Source organism: Nyctibius grandis, chromosome Z, assembly GCF_013368605.1.
Source record: "Nyctibius grandis isolate bNycGra1 chromosome Z, bNycGra1.pri, whole genome shotgun sequence".
In the NCBI taxonomy this organism is placed as follows: domain Eukaryota; kingdom Metazoa; phylum Chordata; class Aves; order Nyctibiiformes; family Nyctibiidae; genus Nyctibius; species Nyctibius grandis.
In genome coordinates, this window is record NC_090695.1 from 10,691,299 (window position 1) to 10,707,016 (window position 15,718).

The window sequence follows — 15,718 nt, forward strand, 5'->3', positions numbered from 1 at the left end:
CACATTTGCATCTGCTCATTTGTTAGAAGTAATAGGATTTTTGACAGCAAAGTGAAATGAACAAAGAAGTCTTTTTAAATTCATATGTCAGATGTTAGAAACTCAAAGTTGAAGGATTCTTATCTCCCTGACACAGAATCCAGAGGTTTTAGAAACAGAAGAGGACTCTTCCTTTTTCTGGAGAAGGAAAGTACAAGACAATGAAAAAAAGTCTATCTTATCTCTGATTAGGTTCTAATAAACTCCATAGAGCAACTGAAAAAAAAAAAGTCTTCCTGAAACCTGAAAGTTAGAATCTTCTGCTTTCATTTCATGAGCTTGTTTGAGGGCCAGGGGGGAATCTCTTGATACCAGTTAGCAGCAATTGTTTAACCCACTGCTAGAACACACCAGCTACCATGTCTTGGTTTCCCAGGTACGCCACCCCTGAAATGTTAAATCCCCTGCTGTCTGCACAAGCAGGCACTCAGTGTTTTCAGCTCAAGGCAAACTCTTCCAGAGATGAGAGATAATCCATGCACTCCTGCAGGCTGTTTCTTTTGTGGTTCCTGCTTTAAAATAGAGGTCATTCTGACTGAATGTATCTATTCACTCTTTTTTCATGGCAAGCATCTTTTAAATAGGTTAGTAGAGCCTGTTCGTAGAAAGCAGAGGGATGCAGGGAGAAAGATGCTCTTCCCTCTACATTGAATGAATCTCAGTTAGTACAATTCAATGTGTGAATTTACCATCCTAAGAATAATATTCTTATAATATATTATTATTCCTAAGAATAATAGTCTGTGTTTTGGAGAAAGTAAGCAAATCAAGATGAATAGTAACTGATGTGGTTAAATACAGGCTAAAAAAATACTGGTTAAAATGTCAGCATCACTCTTTAAAAGATATGGAAGTTACACAGTATGTATGAGGGGTTCTGCCAGCAAGCCAGGCTGCTTACATTTGCCACAATGTACTTCCAAAAAAAGATAGGCTATCCTTTGATAATAAAACAGTGTCCTAGGCTTTTTTTCTCTCCCTCTTCCAAGTGGTTAAACAAAGGACTTCACTGTCAAAAGCCAAGACTAACAGTTTATGCTGTACACTTCCAGACAGAAAAATTTAAGAGAATCCTCTGGCAGTATCAAGTTAATCATCAAAAAGCAAGACCATGATTCAATAAAATCCTGCACTCAGACATAACCCTTACGAAGAACAACAGGTAACTATTGTCTGGAACAGCTTAATGGCATTCTAGTCACCTGTTAAATGAACTATGGCACCAAGCCATCACTCAAAAAAGACTTAAAAAACAGTTTTGCACAGATGATGTCGCTCTGTCGCTCTGTTCCTTCAGCTCCCCTCACCCCTCTACTCATTTCACACAGCACCCAGCCTGTCTCCTCCATTCCACCCCAGCCTTATCCCATCACAGCTCCCATGCAAAATTCTTCCAAATGTAGAATTCTCAGTTATAAGATTCTCTATAAGACCTCTACCTATTCCCTTCCACACTAATTCCTGTCTTTCAATTTTGCCTATACAACTAGCCTTCATATTCCTCGCCTGGCAGATAGGTTAGTTCTGACTAAAAGGTTACTATTATCACCACCCAACTTTGTGTGCTGACTTGAAAGCATCCAGGTGGTTCAACCTTTCCAAGCAAAAATCACCACTACATTTTAGCCTGGGCACACAAAGGGTTTCCCAAGCACAAGTCTTAGAAATGACTCAATCGTCTTAGATTAAGTTTAAAAACAAACAGAATCAGAGCTCAAATAAACAAAAGCAGACACCCTGTATGATGAATCTCAGCCCACAATGTTAAAATATTTGATTCCGAAAACCAGTTCCACGGCAGGCAACACTTCATCAGTTAAGCTTTAGCCCAGTGGGGATAAAGCTAGGGCTGAGAATACAAAATGGTCGTGATGTTCAACATGTAAAATAGAATTCGTTTCTACAATTAAATGTGAACCGCAAATTGAAATTGTTTGGCTTTGAAGTGATCTCAAAAGGCATCATGCTGGGCCATCTGTGATATCATGGGGGTGTATCAGACTTCTGGCATCAAACTTAACAGCATGAAGCGCTTGAGGTCTTGAAAAGGGGGAAGAGTCAACTTACCACCTTTAAAATTTATTTATGCACCAAGTACTCCCAAAAGCCTGTGTAGTGAATATACTTAGCACAGAAAGCAAGAATTAACTCACTTTCCTTTTTTGTTCTGCATTTCACTTCTAACAAGAGCAATTACTCTCTGACAACGCATAATGTAAACAGGAGATGACACTGACTTCTTTCTTTTTCTGCCCTTGTTGAAGAGCTGAATACAACAGAAGTGAGAGAACAAAACGTAACACACAAATTAAGAGTTAAGGCCTTTAGAGGAACCAATGATTGTTATACCCTGTCACACAAAAGGCAAAAATGTAATGAAGGAAATGTTTTCTTTTCCCCATGCACTTTTTCACACTGATTACTTAACTTTTGTGACAGTCAAGCAGACTTGACCAAAAGCAGTCATTACCTCTAAAGGCTAACCAAGTCTGTTAAACATAGAAACGTAAATGACAGTATATTACTTTGTTAATTCATAAGACACTCCCTTTATTAGCCTGGAATATCATGAACATATTACCACCACCAGGAATAGTTCTGTCCAATTAGAATGAATAACATCAGACAGGCAGATTAAATTCAAAAGTGTATTAGAACAAACATAGGTAGTCTAAGTGATGAAATCTCAAGGAAGCTATGCTCAATTTTTCCAGCATCCAGGTACAGCCAGTCCTTTTCTGTCTCATTCTGCAGGACTTTGAAGGAAGATACAAGAGGTAAAAAGTGAGAGAGAAAGAAAATAAGCAGGCTACATAAAGCAAATACACAGCATGATCCCTGGTATCTCCTATCTCCTCTCCTTACTTAAAATTCTTCCTTACAGATGTCATTTCGTGCATAAAAGAAACCTGGAAGACAGTAGGCAAGAACACTTCCTCATTCTTCACAGGCAAATCTAAACTAATTCCTCTCCTTCATCCCAGCAGTCATCAGAAGAAACAGAAAATCTGGGAGCTATTCCAGATTTAGGCCAAAATAGACATCAACATTAGATGTTCATGGCTTTTCAACTGCAGGCTTATTTGTCTAACAAGTAGATATATTTTTATTTGATGAAAAATAATAAGAAACAGCGTTCATATTAATTCTTACAGCTTCCCCTTATCCTCGCCTACCCAGTTTCACAGAAGATTGAATAGCTCCCCGCTAGCCATCAGCTTTCTAGTTTCCCCCAGCTATCAGCTCATATTGCTCTTTGCCAGCAGACAAGAAGTGCAAAGCAGAAATATAGTGGGGCTGAGTTGTTGTTTGCTTCTTTAATGAATCAATTCATATTAAACAGCAGTAAAACTTCAGCAGCAGTTGTGACTAAGGATTAAAAATTCCTACATTCCTCCTTTTTTTCCACTCCTGGGAAAGAGCCAACTACTCTTTAACCATTAACCTGAGAAAAACCGACAGAAACACACCCCTGTGTATTCTGCAGCTCTATTTGTACATAACTTGGGCCTTATGTCATTTAGGTTATTATTCATTCTCCCTACCAATACTGTACCTTTTCTAAAGTTTGGTGCAGAGTCAGCATGAAGGCCTCAAACATCAGAGAACCAACGCAAGATCTGCAAATTTTTCATATAAAGTCAATCAAGTAAATGATTTCACTAAGTAAAGGAAGTCACTTTGTAATTTGGAGATGACAACTACCCTTGAGCTATACTCTTCCTTTTCAGGATAGTGTATTAGTTTTTCCCAAAAGACAAGATGATGAGTATTATTGCACAAATATTTAAGTTATTTTTACTTACGCTTCTAACAAAACACCTTACCGTTGATGCCTTGCACTCCACTTTCAGAACAACCAAATAAAAGTCTTTAAATATTTTGGTAACTATCACAGAGAATCTAGAAATCCTAAATTTAAACCATGGATTAGAGGGGGGATATTTTATGTTGAGGACAGCACTTGCATGGAGTGAGAATATTTTATTAAAAATAATAATGACTGCAATTCTCATCATTCCAGAACTACTCAAGAATTCAAGTCAAACTCACTGAACAGTTCTGGCTGGAGAAAAAAATGAAGGGTAGCAAGGATCAATGGTGTGAAAAAAATATCCCAGCAGTCATAAGGGGGATTTAAGTTTTCGGAAAGGAACCCAGACGGGTAGCTCCTGAGATGTTTTCACTGAGATGCTCTCATTTTGCATAATCTCTTTTTACAGAATTTTAAAAAAGCCTGGCAGAAGGCAAGGCACACACCACTGGAAAATAAAAGCTGCTTAAAAAGATGCAGGAAGCAAATAGGCAGAAATCCAGCAATATTTGTACCATTCAGTCCACATGCTTGTTCTTTTTCCATCGGGATTGCCCGTCTTCTCCTTAAAGCATTTTGAAGGATATTGGCCCGATAGATAATATGTGGATGGGGCGTTCCCTCCTTCTGTGGATGCTTTTTAATGGGCTCAATGAAGTAGTCTCCATGGGGCAGATGGAAATACCCAGTCTGAAAATAAGCACAAGAGAGTTAATCTCTACTGTCCAGGACTGGAATTCAAAAATAAACGAGACTCTTTTCTTATCATCATCCCTGAGCTTTTCTTATAAGCCAGTCATTACACTGCAGAAATACAAACCCAACAGGTTTTCAGCATTTATTTTGCTGCATACATCAAGGTTGCTTTGTACCTCACAAAGGCGCAACAGTCCAAAGGGGAACAGAAAAAATACCTTCTTCCTAATAACCTGGAATCCTGTCTATGGAGGCAGACGCTCCCATATTTGCACAAAGCCACTGAAAGGTTAAAAGTTAATTTGTCAAACATGATTCACTAGAAAGAGTTGCATCTCACTCTTCTGGCATTTTGCATCCATTCCCCAGAGAACAAGCCCTGAATAGAGGCTGTTGCATGAGAGCAAAGCATAATTCTGCTCCTAGCTGCAATTCCACAGTCAGATTACACAACCCATTAGATGGGCTGGAGTATCTGGTCCACCCTCAACTCAGACTGCAAACCCACGTGGCCCCCAGGCTTCCAATGGAAGAAATAAGTAGCTTTTCATGAATCACAGCAAGCTATTGTGACCATACAATAGACCCACGTAACAAAGGCTGGAACATTTCTCATGCTATAACTTCTGTACCAATCTCCCAGCTTTCACTGACCTACAGAGCCTTTGATATCCATCTGGACTACACAGGACTAGTTACATCCCCCTGTGCCATGATCTAAGAGACACATGAAGTGGGCACAGCCTTGGTTCCTTGTGTCTCAGCATTTTTGCAGGGATTGCTAATATTGCAAAACCATTGTATAGCCCTTTCACTTCAACATACACAGACCAGTACCAAATCTAAAGCTAAGGATCTACTGACATCCCAGCCCACAGTGAGGATGTGACAGGAGATTGAGGTATCCCACTCTTACGGCTCTGTTTCCTCTTCACTTTCCTGCTGTGGTTAGACTAGCCTTCTTAACTTGCTCTGGAGGAGGAAAAAACACAGCAAAACTGTGTTCCCGCAGCTGCTGTACTCAAACTTACAAAGACAGACAAATTTAAAAGCCCTTTTGAAACACTCTAAGGTCTTACAGTTTTCCTGGAGAGTTGGGAAAGCCAACATGAGGGTAAGGAAAAGTGGGATATCATATGAATGGAGAAAATGTATTCTTAGAGTATAAGCAACCATGGGCTCCAGGTACTAGGAGCCCAAAGGCAGCTCAGTGAGATCTCCACACAATGTGCTTCAAAGTCCCCTGTACCAGATACCTTCTGCCTTCACTCGGATTGCCACAGGCCCAATACATCCCACAGCAAACTTGTACAAATAAATAACTGTGACTGTCATTTCACAGAGTTTGCCCAACAGTTCTTAAGAGAAGAAACTCCGTCCCGTTTTCCGGTGCAAGTCAAAGTTTAAAAGCCAGAGACTGGCCTTGATTTGAAGCCTTGGCTACACCCATAAAGTTTCACAGGTTCAGGACTCAAAGTCACATGTGTTTGCTCATCTGGGATTACAGTTACTGCTTGTATGGTTTTTGTTTCATTTTTAAGAAAAAAATCAAGACTTCTTATTCTTAAACATGAAATCCAAAAATGCTGAGTTTTATTTTTAAATTATAAATCAAGGCTACTTTTGATATAGGACCTGAGACACACTACAAAAGCAGTAAATCCCATGTTTGGATTGGACAAAGATGTCAGGCAAGCACGACTCTATAGGGCAGGAATGCCTATACAGAAGCTAGACGAGGAAATCGGTATATGTGGCTTTCCTCCTGCTGCTCAAGGAATGAAAGCATCATCACAAATCTTTGCCCATTCCTTTTCATACCACATGATTCAATCTTCCCTGGATATTCTGAAAGTCTCAGTTATTTGACCTTCTTTTCCTGCTGTGTTTTTTAATCCAGTTAGAACCAGGAAGAACTAATAATCTCTACTGCAGACCTTTATTTTATAGGGCAAGCTGATTAGTCACTGGGCTATTTTGTCAAAGTCGCATCTGTTAAGAAGAAAGGCCAGGCAGTCACATAAAAAATGAAGTATATTAGTAGCGACCCCATTTCCCAAGATCCCCCAGCAATGTTTGCATGTTAAAATTCAGCTCTCCGCCCAAGAGGTAATGGAGCAGAAGAAAAAGCAAAAATTCATCATATTTTGTATTGCACACACACACACAGATGGCAGTAAAGGTTGCTCAATGAGCCAGCAAACACTGGCTACTACACAACCTGGCTTCAGGCATTCCCACTTTTTTTTATTGTTTTCTTAACATTATTGTTTTTCAGTATGGAATATTGATTTTCACAGTCTTACAGCTTTTTGCTATAACAACCCTATCCCAAGCCATCCCTGTTCCAATACAGCCACAACACTCCCAGCCAGATGTCATTCTGTGGACAACATTTGTTAAGTTCAGCAATACAACTGCACTGTCCCACCCACCTGCGGCAGAAACCCTGCCAGTCTTCCTCCAAATCTGGGATGAAACTATGAGCTGTCTCTCCTGCCCTCTGCAGTAACTGCTTGTCTGCACTAGTTTGTGTATTGTTCTTGTCACTGTCATTGTGGCACTTTCCGGGAATATGTGTGGCTACTTGACTCACAGCTACTGCATTTCCTTCTTTTTCTTGACAGCTAATGGAATACGGACAGAAACACAGTCAGCAGCACTACCCTTCTCTGTGTTGTAATTACTACCTTCTTGCTTGTCTCCTCTTTGTTACATGAGGCAAGGTCCAAGAGAAGCCTCCTGCACTTCATACAGAAAAAGCGGAAATTTTTAATGTCCCTTTAATTTTTTTAATGTCCCACATGGAAGTGGCCATGTCTGTGTCAGATCTCCCCTGACGACAGCTACCTCAGGCATGTGTAACTTCTACACAATAGCTTTAATATTTGTCCTTTAAAAGGGGTTAATAACAGCCAGATTGCTGAATCTTGGGAAGATAAAGGCTGCTCCCACACTCGACATCCAGACTGAAGTTACTGTAGAGCATGAAGAAGTCTGAGGACCTGTTTTACCAAGGAGACATTCCAGACTTTGCAAAGTGTCATCAACTCATCATTTAACTTGCTGTAACAGTCCCTGACACCTTGGGACTATCAGAAAATCTCTACTTGCTGAAAAGCAGCTAAGCCCATAGAGTAGCAAAACTAAGCTGGAGCTAGAACTGCTGCCAGGTCAGAAGAAAACAAGAAGAACCCTAGGTATATTTTCAGGTTATGCACAGCTCTTCACGGTTGGCTTAGCAATACCACTGGGCACACCCACACAGCCATTTCAGGCGTTAGTGCAACGGTGCATCCCCACAAACTGATGGGATGGCATGGAAATATATAAACCAGCTTTGTCACCGGAGTGCAACTGTACCCATCAGCCCACCGAACAAGCATTTCTGAACCACAGACATGGCTTGTTGCAGGTTCTCCAGTTTTAGCTCTGACCTCGCAATGACCAATGAAAACTCCTTTTGACCTCAGCCTAAAAAGTGGTTCTTGGGACAGGAGGATGCTTCCTTCGCTCCTGTTGCTTCTTGCAGGGTTGAAAAGTATCAATATCCTTAATTCAAGGCTAAAAGTCAGTAGGCTACTGCATCAAACTCTTGGTTTAACCCAAAAAAGCATTTGGGAACAAGGTATCCTTGCCTCTTTCCCATCCCCACCTACTTGTTCCTGCCATCAAATTATGGCCATGAGTCCCACCATAGTGCAGTCTGAGGAGGGAAGAAGAAGGAGCAAGCATACATTGCACCTGTATTGCCTCTAAACTCATTGTAACATGAACCCTGCATCTTGATTTAATTTATGGAACATACCTGACATTTGCCAAGAGACTGAATGTACATTCAGCACTTGGGAATCCTCATTAAAAAACGAAGTTATAAATCATCACTGTTGTGTAAAACTTTCTCCTGTTTTCTGTTGGTCTACAGACTAAAGCCAGGCTCTACCGGCAGTACCTAGAAAATCTGCAAAGAAAAGGCTGGGGTGACACTGTGTTAATGTTCTTATACAAAAGTTCCAGTAGAACACACAGTTTCCCAAGTACTACACTTCTAGATAAGGTGACAAATTGCAAGTTGTAACAAAAAAATAATTTGTTCCAAAAGTTCTCATGGATCCTAAATGCTAGTAGCCACAGAAGTTATTTAAACAAAACTGCCTGCTCTGTCTGCAACAAATTCCGCAATAAAGTAAGACATTTATAAGCAATCTTTCCTTTCACTTGAACTTTGTGCTCTGGGAGTTTCTGAAAGAGTTTGAAACTATCACCACTACAATACAAAATAAGAGAAACACCATTACATCCTACATGCATATTAGTGCTATGTGCACTCTCCCCAGTGAGCTGCCTCAGTGTGCTCCCTGTTACAGGACAGAGACAGGATATTGTAACCAGGCCAGATCGTCTCTCTCCAAAGCGGTTAGTGTGTTACCGAACCTCGCTGAGTACTCCCTCTTCCCTGACAGTTTAAACATATGGGTATTCTCTGTTCATGTTGCTAGCCTGAAATCAGTGCATGTGTTGCCCTAATTTATCTTGCAACTGCAATTCTCACGGTGCTACAGCATGTGGAGAAAGTAAGTTGGAAGAGACAATGAAAACAGAAAAAGTAAAATAATCTGAATACATTATCTGGTCTGTATTACTACTACCAGTCACCAGTCCAAAAGGAGATAAGGGTTCTTGAGACTAGTGTCTTAAGTACAGCTCTGTAAATGTGGTACAGAAATGTTTTATATCCTGTGTTACCTGAAGTACCATGAGCCAAAGCAAATTTAGGGAGGCTCAGGAACTGTAGACCTTTCTGCACATAGTATGCTCATGACTGGAAAAGTAACTGAAGAGTGATACAAAAAATGTGCATCACTCCTTATCCTCTAAAAATCTGTAAAACATTACAACATGCTCCATTTTTATTATCTGCAAATGCTGCACTGTGTGCCTGAACTTAACAGAGATGAGAAGACACAGTGTTCAGCTCACGTAAAAGATCAGTTCTGGAACCTAGCTCAAATCTTTCCCCTAATTCTAGTACCATGTAATTTTCTGAATGTCTAAAAACATCTGCCAGTTCCACTTTTGCACTACGACAAGAAAAGGAGCTGATACCCTCCAGGAGAAAAGTTCTTCTCATGGCTACTCCCAGAAGTAACTGGAAGATAAGTTAGGCATTTGTGTATCTTCTCAATCAAAATCCTTTATCCTTGCTTTGTTTATCCTGAAACTACTTCATTTTCAATTGATTGGCTGTCAGGTAGAAACTATGATTTTCATTCCTGTCCAGAATCATAAAGAAGAGCACACACAAGTTATACTCTAAGTTATACATTAAAACAATCCATCAGTTACATGATCTATACATTAGCACTAGTGAATAAAATTATCATGGTTTTAACCCTGAGAAACGTGGTTCTCTCAGAAATAGTCTATTACTGTAAAAAAAGAAAGCTTTCATATTTCAAATGGTAACCTACTGGGGGAAAAAATATTTTTTATGCTGTCTGTCTTATAGAGAAATGCGTTATAGAGATAACTATGTAAACTTACGGGTAAAGCCAATCAAGGAAATCAGAGTGGGAAATGCACTGTGCCCACCAGTGCTGCTTGGGATGAAGTGACTGTAAAAGTCCGCTTCCAGCATGCAGATGCGCTTTCCAACAGCTTCCAGAGACTTTCAGCACCTACTGAACTCATGCTTTGCACTTTCACTTTCATCCTGCACAGGCTATACTCCGAGAAATGAAATGCTCAGAACAACTGGAAGAAACCACCACCAGTCTTCACATTAAACTTACTTCAAAGCACACAGAACCAGCAAAATTCTCTTTGCTGATTAAGTACTTCTTTAGTTTTGCTCTTTATATCTGTTCTTTTCTGACTCACAAATATAAGAGCAAGAATTTTTGTTTTAAAGTCCACCAGATTTCAAGCTATGTATATATATAATATATGCTCTTTTTTTTTTAGCAGCTTGTAGCATCATCCGCTTTTGAGTGCATTCACACAGCCTCAGAATACACAAAGGAGCACTGTTACGAAAGCCTCATCGGAAATAAGCCAGCCTTATTTATGCTCATTACAGAGTTTAGTTTTCACTACAGAAAAAATGACTGCAGCCAAGTTTCCCTCATTTAAAATTATTTATGAAAACCTACCATGTAAGATAGTAATGGAAATGGCCAGAAAATAGTAGCGGGGGGATGTGTCGTGTGGGTGGGTGTGTGTCTGTGTGGTGTGATGTGATGGTGGGTGTGTGTTGGTCTGTTTCCCTCAATGCCTGTAGGGGAAAAGCCAAAAATCTACCACAGCTTTTTTTTTCTAAATTGTTGTATTCCGCTCCTTCAAATCTCCCTCTTTATGCCCAAATTCTGACATTTTTTGGCCGAAAATGTTTCCCAGACTGTATTTGGAAGTGCTGCAACAATGGGATTTTTAGTTCAAGTACCTCATTATTTTGACACAAACAGCTCCCTGGACACATCACACCTCCCACACTGCATGTCGCTAAGAGGACATGGTGATCCTGGGACACTTCTGTTTCAAAGTTTTCAAACTTTTTTTATTTTCAGAAGAAATCTGCATTTTCCAGAGGAAAGCAGATATTCTTCACATATTTCTTTCAGTCAAAAGTTCAGGGGTTTTGTCAAAATATATTTTCTGGCAGAATTTTTTCAACCATTTCCATGTGGGAAGCTGAAGCTGAGTCCTGTGGGAAGGGAAAAGAGCAGCTTTAGCCTTGGCTAATGTTTTGCAATTGCAATGTTATCCCAGACAGGAGGGGCTGGAATTAATGGGTGCATGTCAGGAGAAAAAGGGAAGGAAAAAGCCAACAATTTGCAGTCTAAAGCTATATAACTGACTATGTTGACAATAATGCCAAAAAATAACATCTGTAGTGAGAACAGTGTGTAACTCACTGAAAGCAGACAGCAGTATTTCTTACAATAGGGCAGCGGCAGACTTGAAAACATGGCGAGTTTTCAGAAGCAATGTGAAACAAAAATAAGATGACAAGATTCTGGTTTACCTTTAAGTACTTTGCTCCAGATGCTTATTACAACTGTAATGCATGGTAAGAGAAATTCAGTTTGAAGAAAATAATTTTCTAATTAAAGTAAAAATTGTGCCGTAGCAAACATGCATTACCAGAGAACTTCAGCCGCATATAAGCAAAACTGCAACTGGTGAAGTAAATCATCTGTAAGTATTACACACGCTGAGATTATTTTCCTTTTTCAGCTTATGACTTAATTGCTTTCTGTGTGTTATTTTTTTCCCAAGAATCCTTCTCTTTGATTTGTCATCTGTTCCTATCTCAGCCAGAACACAAACCCCGTGACATGAGGGTCCAGGTAAAATTTTCACCTCTGTCCTCAGCTAGAGCTACAGAAACTGGACCTGATATGCCATTGCTCAGGCAGAAAAGAGGAGGTTGATTATTTGTTAGGTACTGAGAAATTTGACAGGAGACTTTTATGAACATCACCCACAGAAAAGGACAATATTCTAGCTCTTTATTATAGAGTTCTACAGGAAAAAAGCGATGCTTTCAGCAGCATTTCGTGAAAAACGTGCTACAACACTGGAACACAGTCTTTTAGTTTTAACATAGCTTTGGTCCAAAATGATAACAGCTTATTTTTAAGACGACAAGGTGAGTGAAAGAACAGGATACTATCATATCATAAGATTATATCCTCTTTTGTCACATTTGCTACCTTGTATATTTTAGAAGTAGCTACAAAACTGCTCAGAGGTGTCAGAAATGTATAGAGTTAGGCCCTGCACACTGTGAGCTCTGAAAGTTCCATCAGACAGAAAAGAAAGGAAAAAAAAAAAAGCCAAATTTACAGCAAGGTGGACTTTTTGTGGCAGAAATAAGATATTAGAGGTGAAGTAAGTGTCTGATATCCTCCAGTTCTCAGGTTCTTAATGGTGAGACTTCAGCCCTGAATACTTCTGAGACAAGGGCCTTCCTGGCTGGGGACACACCCTCAGCAAAGGAGAAAAGCCATGTTTCTACTTTTATGTCGATCAGCTACCATCCAACCAGTCGCAATAACATGATCACTCAGCTGAGAGACTTGGCAGAGAATCATTACTCTGGGTTATGGCATCAGCTTGCTGGTGGCCACGCTCAACTTCATTTCTTCTTTTCACTGCACTTGAGCAGGACAGATTCATTCCTCTTCCCACAGTTTCGCGGAGATGGGGACTTGGATGAAGGTTATCAAAGATACATTTTAAAAAGCTAAGGCATTAAAAATCCACCCTTCATAAAAAAGGGTAAGAGAAGTAAATATTCCAAATCCTGTGTTCATTTGCTCCTCTGCTGTGCCCCAGAAACAGTTCATTAAGCAACACTGATAGCCAGGAATAATTTATATGGATCCCCAACTCACTGTAAGCTTTGCATCTCTTGCAGAATCTGAAGTACCTCGGCTACATTCATTTATACTTGAGGAAATTATCTGTGAAATAAATCTTCTGTGGGGATTTGAGCATGCTCACATGAAAAAAATACTTGGAACATGTAATTTTAAAAGACATCTTTGTTCAAACTTCAGGTCATGGCGTCCTCCATTATCAATTTTTATTGTCCATCCTAAAAACATCTACTACTTCTTCCAACTATTTTCTGCTTATCCTTATAAGAAACAGTCCAGGTATCTCATTCATACATTCACTTGTGGGTGCCCTCTTGGCCGTGGCTAAATTTCCATCACAGAAACCTCCCACCTTACTTTTTTTTCTTACGAGAGAAGATCCACAAACAAAAGATGATAAATGTGTGCCTGTGAAACTGCTTAGAGCCTCATTAGTCTCTCTACAGGCTTCTGCTTTGAGACCTCCAGCAGTTCATGAGGAACATGAAGCTATGTTCCCACAGCTTCTACATCTCTAACTGCAACACAGTGTCCAGCAGCAGTCACTTAATGTTGTCCAGTTCCCAGAAAGCCTTTCAGCTTCCTTCCACATTCTCGTTCTCTACTTTTTGAATTTCCTTAAGCCAAAACTGTCCTCCTTTGCTGCATCTAAAGCTCAGACATACCATTAAATTCCAACAGGGTAAAAATTTATAATCCATTAGAGGAGATTTAGTAACTAGCCATTTTTATAATCTTAAAATACAGCAAAGATGACATTTAATAAATTTTACACAACTTCCAGTGCTGGTTATATTAAGTTGAAGCAAGCCTGTGTTCGCCACAGGCTGAGCATCCAGCATGGAGATTGCATGGCACAGCTGGCCTAATTCATTAACTCAAACACAGTCTGAACCCTTATTCTATTTACCAGTGTGACTTCCACATTGTAGCTGAGATGGACTACCAAGGGCTCTCTGAAGCCCAGAGCACTCCTGAGATCTGAGGCACCTTTTATCAACATTTCCTTTGTCGCTCAATTGCTGACAAGTCTGTTATGTCTTTCAAGAAGACAATGTCGCAGTCCTTTGGGCTGCCTAGTCTGCCCAAAGCCAGCGAGGTGACACCCCACCAGGACAGACTGAGTGGATGGTGCCTAGTCTGTGCCCTGAGCCCATCCACACAGCAAGTTACATCACTCCTGAGGACAAAGCACACTCAGTTTTTCCTCCTGCAAAAATCAGCCAGGTCAAACGGGGCAATCCATCAAGCAAGAAATATGAAAGAGTAATCAATATAGCCTCAAGCACTACCTCAGGGTGAATCTAACAGCAAGTTAAATCTAAATTAAAAATCAATAAGCTTTGCTATCCAGCCTGAAGGACATGCTCTGGTGAACAATAACAATATTTTTCTGAGGAACAATAACACAATATTTTTCCTCTTATCCACACTTTCCCCCTCCCTCTTTTCCCCTGCTTTTGTGCTGCAAATTTTAATGGCAATGTGTGCTGCAAAAAAAAAAAAAACAACAACAAAAAAACACCCTGTTTCTCCAGGTGCAAGGGGCTTACTTTGACTACAGTCACCAGAGGGTGAGAGTCTTGCAAATTTTTACTGCATTTCGGATCCAAAAACAACTTGGCAAGTGTCACTGTTCTGAGACAAAACAAAAAGTTTGCCCAATTGCTCCACAAAAAGACCTTTAGTTTGGAAGAGTAGGAAAGAGCAACAGCTGTTTTATTCCTGGAAAATACCCTTGGAACACCTAATTCATATCTTTCTAATTAAACTTGTTCAGAAAGCACTGTATCCAGGGGGCTTACATTGTACAAATAGGGTTTTTTTTTTCATCTCATTAATACCAGAACAGCCTCTCATGAAAATGAAAATAAACACTATAAAAATGGTTTGTACTACCCAGCATTTGAAACCCCCTCTGAGACTTTCGATAGCAGGGTGAGAAGTTCTAAAGCTTTCATCTGGAAGACAGTAAACTTTTACAGTTCGCAACGCAGATCAGGTTTGACCATTTAATGCCTATGTAACACTGAAGAGTAAAGATTTAAACACTAGACTGGTAAGAGGTTCTTTGCCTAAACTGTGCTTTCTATTAACAATAAAAACACAAGCAAGAGAATCAACAGAGCGGACATGATCTCTAATCCTGGAGACAGAAAGCACCATGGCTGTTTTGGCTTCCTGCTCGCTTATATTCTAAAACTAACTCCAAGCTAGTGAACATAACAATGTTAATACTGCAGAGCTCAAACTTTATTAGAGAATAACTAAATGCAAGTATTTGATCAAATGAGAAGCGGCATTGTTTCTATTGACAAGTATCTTTTGTATTACTGTGACCCACAGGAACCCTAGTCAACAGTCAGAAAAGCAGAGATACAAATGATGACAGCTGCCACAACATGTGCAGATAGATGGAAGAAAGCACAATTATCCCATTTCCCAGTGGATGAAAGCCTGGCAGAAGCTTTACTCTCCTCAAGACCAAAGCAAGGGAAAGTCACAGCCCAACTTCTTCCACTCCACAGAAGAAGAAGAAGAAACAGAAGTCTGTGGGGAAAAGCAACATCAGACTGGACTACACTGACCCATCTGCTGACGCTCTTCTCCTAGCTTCATTCTGTCCAGCCCAAAAGCAAGCAGAGATGTCAAGAGCAGATGGCATATTTTAGGTCTGCAGTTATCACAGGTGTGTTGGGGGAGAAGGCTTGTGCCTCTCTTTTCTCCAAACTCACAAAGCCTCTGGCTGTGCACCACAGATGGGACTTAAGAATGAATCTCAGCA

The 15,718-nt window shown here is 40.1% G+C and overlaps 1 protein-coding gene across 1 annotated transcript in view; it reads right to left on the bottom strand.

Annotated features, from left to right (window-relative positions):
- ADAMTS12 (ADAM metallopeptidase with thrombospondin type 1 motif 12) overlaps positions 1-15,718 on the bottom strand; it is a 176,725-nt gene that overhangs the window by 99,485 nt on the left and 61,522 nt on the right. The window contains 1 exon segment of the mRNA XM_068422777.1: positions 4,369-4,543. Within this exon segment, the coding sequence (XP_068278878.1) occupies positions 4,369-4,543 (175 nt within the window).